The 12,499-nt window shown below is 42.7% G+C and overlaps 1 protein-coding gene across 4 annotated transcripts in view; it reads right to left on the reverse strand.

The window, feature by feature from the left end:
* Positions 1-12,499, reverse strand: part of LOC124802542 (collagen alpha-1(IX) chain-like) — a 403,811-nt gene that overhangs the window by 217,496 nt on the left and 173,816 nt on the right. For all 4 annotated transcript variants that reach the window (XM_047263404.1, XM_047263402.1, XM_047263401.1 and 1 more), the window contains exon 2: positions 11,743-11,950. In XM_047263404.1, coding sequence (XP_047119360.1) covers positions 11,743-11,950 — 208 coding nt within the window. The remainder of the gene's footprint in view (positions 1-11,742; positions 11,951-12,499) is intronic.

The raw sequence follows: 12,499 nt of genomic DNA on the forward strand, positions 1-12,499 counted from the left end.
TATCCTAGAGTGAAGTAGGAAATAATGTCAAATACCTAGAGCAGTATTTTTTTGGTTGAGATTTCCCCAAATAAAAGTCTAACTTTCGATGATGATGTCTACAGTATCAGAACCGAATCGCAAGGCATGCTTTCGTTAGGATCTGAGGAAGTCAGTATGTAAAACGAACCTTTATTATGACAGTATTAGAAGATTGATTAACTTGAAACCGCTTGTCTTGTATTTTATTTGATGCCACAGTAAGAAAGTTTCCTAGAATGCTGCTGTAAATAATTTTATATCTGTAGACGATCAGACAGCAAATAGAGATGTACCAACATCTTTTGGCAGTTCGAAATACAATTCTTTTTTTTTTCACATACTTAAGAGCTGTAGGACCCCACCTTCATAAGCTATAGCCCTGCTCTTCGTTGTAGACAATGAAAGCATCTGTCAACATTTAAGGAAAAGTCCCATTCACTCCACCGGATGTTAAGTTTTGTGCAGTTTTCCTGGTGATAGTCGATCGTTGATATTTTCCTGTAGACAACAGCATCGTGAGCGAACAATCTGCCGAAGCGACATATCCATGAGACATTAGTTACCTTTCCTTGGGTTCATGGTAAAACCTTTAAAAGAGAGTCTAAACCTAGTGATCGTGGATATTTGTTGCTCTTTCTTTTAAAATAACTACTTCGTAGACGTTCCTCGGTAACAGAAATAAATTTCTGAATCTTATTCTAGTGCTAAATAGTAAAAGAAGAAACAACTCATTTTCATTTAAAGTAGTTATTGAGATATGTAGAAGCTTTTTGTGAAACCAGAAAGAACTAGACCTACTGTATTGATCTAGCTTCAAAAAAACATGTTCCATGTAATAGCTTGATTGCAAAGGATGAAAGTATAAAATATCTGTAATTTTTTAGTTTAATAATGGAGTTTTTAAATTTTATAATTTACAGATTATTTTACTATGTGACAAACGAACATAAAGTATATTATCCCGTTTGATATTGATGTTCTAAACATTTAATGCTACTTAACTGTGTATGTTGTATGTTACACGTGAAGAAAAATCCGCCAATAAATAGTTAAATTTCAGAAAATTTGCCATGAAAGTAGTTGAAGATTGATAAGCTTGGTTAAAATTTTTATATATGCGATTGGAAAAGAAAATCCAAATCCATGTGCGATAAGAAAGAGACATACTTAAAGTCATACATAATTCCTACAGTTGTTCAATCTATGAACTGACAAATGTTAGTAGGCTTAATTAAAAATAATAATGATATTATTCTATCCTTTAACTTAGCAAAACCTTTCAAAATAGAAGCTAAATGCAATGACTTCAAGGCGTCGCTTTCAATGGCTAAAGATGATTATCCACACACTCGTTCTTGAGAAAGTGTTGACCTAAGGTATGTATTTATCAACTTCAGTTTTGAAAAATTCCTTTCATAACTTATTTTTCTTCTTCTTCTGAACTTCATGGATTAGGCAGTCCTGCCTATTCCGGCTTTACGTGTTCTGCATCGTCCGCAGTCTCTTCTTTCACTAGCCATGTAATCCAATGCTGCCTTGGGACATGTGGTATTTTCCATTCTTTGTAAGTGATTGGCCCAGTTCTGTCTATTATTTAATATTTTACTGTGTAGTAATTCTAAATTTCTTTATTTCTTTCCTAAGATCTTCACTTCATAGCCTATCCATCCTTGTACATCTTAAAAATCTCATTTCTGCCGCCTGTATTTTACCCAGTTCCTTTTGAGTCTCCACTCACGGTTCGCTGCCGTAAAGCGATGTGGGTAAAGCCATTACTTTTTAAAATTCCATGTTCTTTTCTGTCCTAATTGTATTTTTAGTTCTTTCACCAGCTTGGAAAGTAGCAGGCTTTGCGGTACGTCGAAAAACGTTAATTAAAGCTTTCCTTTAAATAAAACCAAAATATGAAGGGATTATAATTTGTATTTGTAAAATGTCAGGGTCTAGTTACCTTAATGCATAGGTGCCACGCTATTAATTAGTCAGGGCAGACTATGTGCCAGTCTTACGTGTATAGGTTATCGCGAGTGCCCCAAATCCAGACATACTAGCGTCACGTCGAGTCTGCAATCAAGCTCTTCCGCCCTCGTTAGCACACACTACAGTTATTTAGCGGCAATATTAATCAAATAAAGTGTCTTGGGAAGTCGGAAGTTAGTCGCAAATAGAGAGACTGAAACTGTGACGAACAATCAGTTTTAATTAAGAGGTTAATTGTCCTCTCTGAATTTGCATCTTACATTAGCGAAGGATTGAAAATTACGGTCGTGTTTGGATCTATTGTTTCTGACGAGAGCACACGAAAAACATTTGCAACTGGCGAATGCTTTCTCTTGCACACCATTAAAGATACTTCAGTCAATCATATTAATCATTATCTTTAACACGAATCGGGTACTCACTGATCCACAAACTGTCCATACATTAGCCATTTATATAAGGGGCGTTCAAAAAGAAACGAGCCGGAGGCATAATTACAGAAACAGAGTACTTGTATGTTAGAAGTACTGATCCTGGCTGATAAGACGCTTGTCCTACTGTGACACAAAGCGGTGAATGGCTGTCTCATAAAATTCCCGGGGTTGCGATGTTAACCAGTTCCGCACGTACAGCTGGATGTCGTAGTCCGAGGTGAATCGTTTGCCCCTCAGAGCCTTTTTAAGGGGACCAAAAATTGCGTATCATAGGGAGAGAGGTCTGGACTGTATGGAGGGTGGACGAGACACATTTGAATCTGTGCAGGAGTGCTGCGACTGTGTTGTCCGTATGAGGCTTTGCATTGTCATGGAGCAGAATGACCCCACGGGTGAGATTGCCTGGTTGTTTTGATTTGATCGCTTGGCTAAGGATGGTCAAGGTTTGCGAGTAGCGCTGGGCATTCACTGTTATCCCGTGCTGCAGGAAGTGAATCAGAAAGGGGCCGTCTTGGTCACATCTTGCAATGCGACTGGCAGTGTTGGGCGATTGATGCATGGTGCTGCTAGCTCTGTATAGTCACGTGAAGTGTACGATTGCCCTCTAGCGACGGGCTGTGAACTCCCATGCTCTGGTCGGAACCACACCTCGTTACACACGCCACGATATTACCCTCCTGTCACCGGTTTGCGCATTCCAGACTCCGGCTTATTTCTTTTTAAACGCCCCTTATAGAACCCAAGAAAACCACCTCAAACACTTTGAATTTAGAAATTGAATTAAGGTGATCATATGTTCTAGTCCCGAATACGGGATACATTAAAACTTTGTGATACTGCATAACCATCTTTATTATATGTAATAAATGTAAAGTATCACTTTTATTTGATATCTCAGCCGATGACCAACTCCTACGCCTCACTCATCTCCTCTCCCTCCAGCTTAACTCCCGTCACTCCGCCATTTTTGTGTCCCTCGACCTTGAAAAGGCCTACGACCTTGTCTGGCATTCCAGTCTCCTGTTTAAACTCCAGACCTACGCCCTTCCTGTCAACTATGTCCGTCTGATTGCCTCCTTCCTCTCCCACCGCCCCTCCTATGTTACCATCCATAATGCCGATTCCTGCACCTTCTACCCCTCTGTGGGTGTGCCCCAGGTCTCTGTCCTCTCCCCTCTCCTCTACCTCCTGTACACGGCAGGTATGCCCCAACCCTCCCCCCGCTCCACCCCTCCAGTACACCTCCTGCAGTATGCCGATGACACTGCCTTCCTTGCCCTCGCTCCTACCCTTCAATGGTCCCAACGCCTTCTTCAGAATCACCTTGACCTTTTTGCCGTATGGTGTAACCAGTGGCACCTGAAATTCAAGGCTTCCAAGGCCCAGGCAATCATCGTAGGTCATACCACTCGCTCCTTCCGGCTCCTTGATTTCTCCCTAACCATCTGTGCCCATCCTGTCCGCCTCTCCCCACCCTCACCTACCTTGGCCTCACCATTGACCATCACCTCACCTGGATCCCTCATCTCCACTCTATCCAATCCAAAGCCCACAACTGCCTCTGACTCCTCAAACTCCTCTCGGGCCGGACATGGGGGTTGAACCCCTATACCATCCTTCATACCTACAAATCCTTAATCTGTCCCATCCTCTGTTATGCTGGTCCTGCCTGGATATCTGCCCGCCCTCCCCCCCCCCCCCAAATTCTATAAGTCCCTCCAGATCCTCGAAAGCCATGCACTCTGCCTTGCCTTCCATATACGACTTCAGTCCCCCACGTGGATCCTCAACGACCTGATTCCTTTGCCCCGTCTGCTCCTTTTCCTCGAACATATTTGCGACCTCCACACCTCCTGCCGCCTTGATCCCCGTCATCCCCTGGTTGTTCCTCTCCTCTCCAAATCCCGCCCTCTGCTGCGCCTTCACTGTTGTGTCCCTCCTACTCTTCACCTCTCCACCCATCTCCTTTCCCAAGGTGGCTTCCATCGACTCCCCCTCTCGGATGATGCCCTCTCTCGCTCCATTTATCCCTCCTATCAACTCTGATCCTCACCTCCCCCTCCCTTCCTCTCTCCTTTCCCCGGGCTCCCTCTTTCCCCCTTCCATCCTGTTTTTCCCCCACCTATCCTCTCTCTGCCTCCCTTCTCTCCCCTGAGACCCTTTTCCTCTCCCTCCTCCACCACCTGTCCCACTCCTTCTCGCGTCCGCCCAGCCCCCCTTTTCTATGTCCCCTCCCTCCATCGGTTACCCCTTTTTTTCTTTTCTCTCCTCCCCCTCTTTTCCCCCTCATAGGTCCAGGTACCCCCTCCCCCTCCCACCTGCCGCCGTGTCACCTGTATAGTGCTGTTATAAGTGAGTGTTAAGTATTGTGTGTCCCCTGTCAGTGTTGCAAACAGCCACCATATACTGTCTCTAGTTGTGTTTTTTATCTCGTGCGAACATAAACCAGATTGTCGCCATGTTTTTTAATTGTGCCTGTCTCCTTCTTGTGTCTCTTCATCCGCATTGTCACCGAAGTGTGATTGAACAATGAAGAAAAAACATCAGAAATGCTCAAAAATGCAAAGATGTGCGCCTGTATCACTTGCCCATTCGGTTAAAAACAATATTTTGGTTCGAGAACGCGTCTCTATTGTCATTCTAATGATCTTCATAATCAGAAAACGACTGTCACGCGCCGTCAATAATCACTTCCTACACGACACGTTACTTTCATCTAATTAGAGTGGAATGATAACTTGTCGCTATATAGGCGCTGTTTCGGAGACTTGGAGCAGTGTCCGAAAAACGTTTCTAAATTAAATGTGAAACAAATATTTTCGGTGGAGCGCTCATATACATGAGCTACTTCTCAGGCTGTCCAGTAGACTTGATGTGCAGAACGCGCCAGTACTGGAGCTGCACCCGCCCCCACCAGACATTTGCGCTTCCGCCCAGTAAGTCACATTAGTCATTCTCAATTTTCCAAATGAATGAATACATTCAAAATGCAGCAGAGGGGACAAACTCATTAGGTTCTGTCCTCCACTGCCTTCTTAAGTGTACTGTGAAAATACACAGTACTTAACTTGATGGGTTAAGAAACGACGTTCACGATGTATCACAAAGCAGACAATCTCCGGGGATTCCCCTCCGAAATAGCCGTCCTGCGCACGGAAGGTCTACATACGCCAAGATTGCTCTAGAACACTCGAGTTACTCTCTGATTGCCCGTACAAATGAGACACCATCTAACTTCCGGCGTGCTAACAACAGGAGCATTGTTGCCGGATGGACACACCCACCGCCTTCTATATAACGTTCAAGCGTCCGCCTGCCCAATGCCAGTTCATGTGCTCTCCCACATGTGAATATTGTACTTTAAGACTGCATTAAGTGACGAAATAAATAGTTTAATCACATTACCCTGTGGGTGCGACGGTTACTTGTCTTTAAATTTAGGTGAACCCTTTTACATATTACCAAAATTTTACTTGGGACTTCAAATAAAAGTAAATGAAAGACGAATAACCCTGAGAGAGTGGTTCGGTGTGGGGTTTCATAGGGGTGAGGTGGACTGCGGTAGTCGTCGTGGGGTTGTGGAGCACTGCGGCTGCGGCGGGGACGGAGCCTCTCCGTCGTTTCTAGGCCCCCGGTTAACACACAATACAAATGAAAGACGAAGGAGAAGACATTTATACAATTTTACATAACGTAGTTGCTACGTTACAACCACTAGCGGCAGATAGATTGGTAAGCTTATAAAAATATTGGGGAAAAATTAATGAATTTGCTTTTTGTATTATATAAAATAAGGGACTTAGTGGAAAACTTCTAGCAAGCAGAATGGGCGCTAAGTCCAAACGTAATCGTTTAGTTTCTTCCCACTGATGTCTCATTTCCCAACGTCATTTGCCTTCTATCAAGAGTCCCATATTCGGCCTTCGTTTTCTACCACCCTACGTCTGTATATCATGAATATAGTACAAAAAGCTGGTGCGCTTAGTATGATTGTTCATAAGGCAAAATACTTCTTTTAGTATAGACAGAATCCAGTATCGACAATAAGATAGAAAAGATTTACCATAAAGGAGCTGTTTGCATCACCTTCATCAATAAGTTCACGGTTCGACTCATTGGCAAAACATCTCTTCACTCTCCTGCGAATACTTTTCTTTTCCTTTTCTAGATCCGAATGAAGTCTATGTTTGGTAGGAAGCAGATTTGGGTCCGAATTCGTTCTATTAATGCTCTCTTCTGATATATTCTTCAAAAAACTGCCGATACATTCTGCTAGATCCACAACACTGTAGCTCTAATTTTATCCGCCATTTTCGATTAAAAATGAGGGATTTCCAGTGGGACTTCGTGAAGTATTTCGGCTTCAGCCTCTACAGTTTCATGAAGTTTCAGTAGATGGCGGCGCTATACGTGGCATTCAAAACGGCGTCTGTAACGGAGGTGAGTTTCACGAAGAGAACTGCATTGAGTTTCTTTTGGCGGAAAACCAGAACATCGCAGATATTCATAGGCACTTGCAGAATGTTTATGGAGACATGGCAGTGAACAAAAGCACGATGAGTCGTCGGGTGGGACGTCTCTCGATCGCAACGAGGTCGCCCAAATCTCTCCGATCTCCCGGGTGCCGGCCGGCCACACACAGCTGTGACTCTTGTTGGAACGTACGGACACTCTCATTCGAGGTGATCGACGGATCGCAATCAAACACTTCGCTGCACAACTGGATGTCTCTGTTGGTAGTGCTGACACACTCTTTGGGGTACTCAAAGGTGTGTGCCCGCTGGCTTCCTCGCCGCCTATCGGAGGACCACAAACAGCAACGAAGGACCATCTGTGTGGAATTGCTTGCTCGTTACGAGGATGATCTTGGCAATTTTTTGTCGAAAATCGTGACAGGCGACCAGTGGAGTGATATCATGCGGGCATACAGGCCCTGCCAGTAAGGTGCCGTAAGGCCGTCGCATTGAACGTAGGTTATGTTGAAAAACAGGGTTTTGTAGCCAGAAGAGTGGAGAATAATATGGTGTGTTCGAGTCCTGAATAAAATCGACTTGCTTGCAGTAAAAACTGTAATGCTTTACTTGTTGAACGCACTTCGTAGTATTCTGAACGCACCTCATAGTATTCTGAACGTGTGGTTCTGATACAGGCACAAAAAACTGCTGACGCAACTACCTAGTTCTGAAGACGATCCAGGTTGGTTCAAATGTCTCTAAGCACTATGGGACTTAACTTCTAAGGTCATCAGTCCCCTAGAAGTTACAACTACTTAAACCTAACTAACCTAAGGACATCACACACATCCATGCCCGAGGCAGGATTCGAACCTGCGACCGTAGCGGTCGCGCGGTTCCAGACTGTAGCGCCTAGAACCGCTCGGTCACTCCGGCCGGCCACGATCCAGGAAGATCGAAACTAGTCATACTGTAAACAAAAGTGCAACTGGGGTTGAAAAATAAACTGTATATTAAAACTGATTTGAACCAACTGCGACATGGTCGCGTATACAAGCAGTGATTCAATACTGTCAAATGTTTTCTATTCCAGTCTTTGATCACAATATGAATTCTTTAGACCAGGGGTCTCCAAACTAGTCCGCTGGCCACATTGACTCCTCCACCAAGTCATAAGGGCCAAAATCTACCTAACACTCCATGGTCACCGTAATGTAAGGCTAAAGGAAAGATAAAATCGCAAAAATCTAAGGTTGTGGGAATAACTAGCACTGAAACGAACTACGATTTTTATTTAATTACATAATTTTGATTGGTGGACGTACCTGACAGAAATTCTGGCGGTTTTTTATTCTGGCGAATGTCTAAAGTTTAGACGATGACCGGTTTCAGTCCGTAATGACCATCCTCAGGTCTTAGGACATGGTGTAAAAAAGATCTGACAATGGTCATTACGGACTGAAACCGGTCATCGTCTAAAGAATTCATATTGTGATCAAAGACTGGAATATAAAACATTTGACTGATTTAAACATTAATGCAGATTCTTTTCTCTCGCCGCGAATATGATGGCTACAGCACAATCTAACATAACAAACGCGACACCCCTTCTCTTTTTCGCCACCCACACTACCTAGCAGCGCGCCAAACGTCCAGCAAGCGACTCTTCTAATGTGATATCGGATGAGTGCGAATGCTATCGCGTATATTGATTTGTAACAGTTTTTACAATAGAGAGCCAATGTAGAGCCTTAAAAATCGCCGATAACTAAAAAAATGACAACATTTGTCATTCTTTAGTTTCCTAGGACCATGGGAGGTATAAAACGGTATATTATAGGACAATTTATTTACGATTCTCTCGTAACCTACAGATATTTACATAAGTTTGTCGCTTTCCTTTAATAACTAAAAATTACTAGTAAACATCAGAAGACCTGACTTTTTGCAGAAAACATCGTATATTTATTCAACAACACGAAGTTTTGTTTGCTACATTTCCAGCCTAATATGTGAATGTGGAAAGTAGAAAATCTGTATGAAATGTAATACTTACATTATTTAACGTACCAATTACGCCAAAACATCTGTAGCTGAAGGGAAAACCGCATAGACGTGACAATAAAACGTCAAAAACAATAAAACTGTTTCTCAACATAAATGAAACCAATTGCACAATTGTTGCTGGATACAAGTCACAAACGACAACAGTCTTAAAAACATTCGCTTCTGAAGAAAAAATAATTACATTTACAAAAATATTCATATATTAGGAAGCCGAGTGATGCGTAAGAACAGGCGAATCATTAAACTCCATAAAATGTTTTTTGCGCATCAGGGAAAATGCCTATCGTAATAAGAACAGACAAAAACAGAAATGTATGCTTCTCATGTATGAAATGTGTGTTTAAACTCTCATTTTTTCAGCGGAGTAAAGTGAAATATACACATATCGGAAATATTTCTTCCTGTAAAAGTTGCAGCTTATGTCATTGAACATGTGCGATTTGGCAGCTTTTGCATTTATATCACGATAATTCGTGTCCCTCGGTAATGCATGTATACAAAATATATAAAAAGTATTTCGTTAATGAAGTGGAAAATTAATGAAAAACTAACATTATTCTTTTGACAAGTGCTTTCTCACCGCCTGGAACGCTGATGTCGCGACTGTATATGTTAGACTGCAGCTGTAGTGGAAGCAAGTTTCTGCATTCATTTACCTTACCCCACAGGAATTCCCACCTCCGTGTACTCACCGTGAACAGCTCTGAACAATGTACAGGGTGCCAGAATGAGATTTTCACTCTGCAGCGGAGTGTGCGCTGATGTGAAACTTCCTGGCAGATTAAAACTGTGTGCCGGACCGAGACTCGAACTCGGGACCTTTGCAGGGTGATTCACGAAGATATGCAAATATTTTAATATGTTATTCTACAAGTAAAACTAAAGAACAAAGTTCGTATAAACGGAGGTCCGCAAATGTTTAGTTACGGACTTACGGCTAATAAAAGATTTTGCATGAAATTTAGCAACTTCGTTAACATGAAGAGGTTAAAGTAAGGCACGATTTCCATTTATTTTGTTGTTATTGGTTTGGTGAATCTTATAAAACATGTGCCAGACGTGTATTTGCAGTAGCTTTCCAGAACACGTTGAGAAGCAAAGATTATTATACTAGTAAATTTGTTTACTTTCCATTAAGATTGTAGAAATGTTTATGTCTTCGTTGGCAACCGTTAGTGAGTTGTTTCAATCGTTTCCTAACCTTGAAACAAGTTAGTTTTCTGTATTGTTCAGTGAAAGAACATAATAACAACAATGTATTTGAGTGGAACCACATAGCCGGCCGGCTGCTGCTACGGTCGCAGGTTCGAATCCTACCTCGGGCATGAATGTGTGTGATGTCCTTAGGTTAGTTAGGTTTAAGTAGTTCTAAGTCTAGGGGACTGATGACCTCAGATGTTAAGTCCCATAGTGCTTGCAGCCATTTGGATTTTTATTTGAAACCACATAGTAACTGTAATAGTTTGTAGATTATTTATCAAATAGGGATGCCTTTCAAATTTACGACAGAGGAATATGCCGATATGGTGTTTATTACCATAATTTTTCCAAAATTAAATTCTCTACAATTTCTCTTGAAAATCATGTGTAATTTTCTGGAATTTAAAGAACAAATTGGGCCAAGTAGTTAATAAATTAAAAATTTTACGAAATTACGTCTTTGCTTCTCTGGATGTTCTGGAAAACTACTGCAGATGCACGCCTGGGACATGTTTTATTAGATTCACCAAACCAATAACAACAAAATAAATGGAAATCGTGCTTTACATTAACGTCGTACAGTTTTGTGACGGCTTCATATTAGCGAAGTTCCTAAATTTCGGGCAACATCTTTTATTAGCTGTAACTCCGTAACTAAACATTTGCGGACCTATATTTATATGAACTTTTTTATTTGGTTTTACTTGTAGGATAACATATTAAAATATTTGCATGTCTTCGTGAATCACCCTGTGTACCATCGCAAACTCGACTCCAATAATCCTGTCGTTTCCCATCTACTTTCTAATCCTCATATGGTGCCGCACCTTTACCAACACATCCTATCAACCTTCCACCTACACACCCTCCACATAATCTCCCAAAGAAACTTCAACCATCTCCCCCTCCAAGATCATGAACTCTACCCCGACCTGCAAGATACAGGACTACCTTATCAGGACTTCCTCCCCCTTCCCTCCCACATTTCCTCTCCCCCTTTCTTCCCCATCTGCCTTTCTTTCCTCACCCTACTTTTCCCACCAACTATTAGGATCACCAACCCCCCCTCCCCCACTTCACTCACTTTTCTGCCCCAGCAGCCACTCCTACCCCACCGCTGCTATGCACCAGTCCTCCATCGTTATACGTCCACTTTCCTACCCTCCTCAACAGCCAACCTTTTCCCCTTCAACAGTTCTGTGTTTCATTGCAGGTTCTTCCAGATTCTTGTGACAGTAAAGTGCTTCTTTCAGATATCAGTGTTTTGGCAGTATGTTTTAAATGTGCATTTGTAGTGTTTTATTTTTCCTTCGGTTATTACTGTTCTTAACAACCATTTACGAGGTCATCTAAATTTCAGTTTTATTTTTTTTACCTTTAAAAAGTTTTAAATTTAATGTAAATATCTGCGCTATTTGTTTCTTTCCTTTTTTCGTCTAACTTAATTATTTTTACTGTCAGTTGGCTGAAGAGCGGGTTGCGTGTACGGCCGACAGCCCCCTCCCCCCTCTTGCCCATATGGGTCGCGGGGTGATGAAATAACAATAAAGAGGAAAATGGTAGCACGCTGTGCTGTCAGGGCTGACCTGGTGGCGACGGTGAGGTTGGCACCCCTGTCGAGGCGGTAGGCGGTCTGCATGCGGTTGGAGCCGCGCACGCGCGTCACGCCGGAGAACTGCGTCTCCAGCACGTCCAGCCGGAAGCGCCGGATGAAGTCGAACGCCTGCAGGTCGTCCTCACCCGGACGGAAGTCTGCGCACGGCAGCCGCAGCTGCTCCTCCTCCTCCAGCAGCTCTGTGGGCAAATCCCAGGCAACAGTCGTCACTTCAGCAGCTCAGGGCTAAACTTCACCCAATGCCGCCGCTTAGTAAACTAGGAGAATTCGGCGAGGAGTTCGGATACCCATTGCTTTTGTCTCTGGAAGCAACACAGGCCGATTAACTAACCTCGACGTTTGTGACTATCGAACGGTCGATAGGGAGATAAGATTATCGACAGAGGTGGGAAGTTGGATCGAACTTGGACAGATTGCATGTGAAAAATCGGGAGTGTACTACGATACGTTTTTATTTTGTCTTGGTTTCACGTATGGCTATGTTCTTTGAAGACAGTTAACTGGAACTAAATTTACGACGACTGTTCGGAAAGTAAGGGCCGACTGAACGCGAAATGGTAACTACTTTGAAAATCAAAAATGTTTTATTTGCAGTAATTGGTTACGCTTTTCAGGTACTTCCTACAAAGTTGCCGCTCCGACTTAGTCATTTGTCGTAGCGTTGTACCAACTTTCCAATACACTCGTCATAGAAGGCAGCCGCCTGTACTTTCCGCCAATTCTCTACG

Source organism: Schistocerca piceifrons, chromosome 6, assembly GCF_021461385.2.
Source record: "Schistocerca piceifrons isolate TAMUIC-IGC-003096 chromosome 6, iqSchPice1.1, whole genome shotgun sequence".
In the NCBI taxonomy this organism is placed as follows: domain Eukaryota; kingdom Metazoa; phylum Arthropoda; class Insecta; order Orthoptera; family Acrididae; genus Schistocerca; species Schistocerca piceifrons.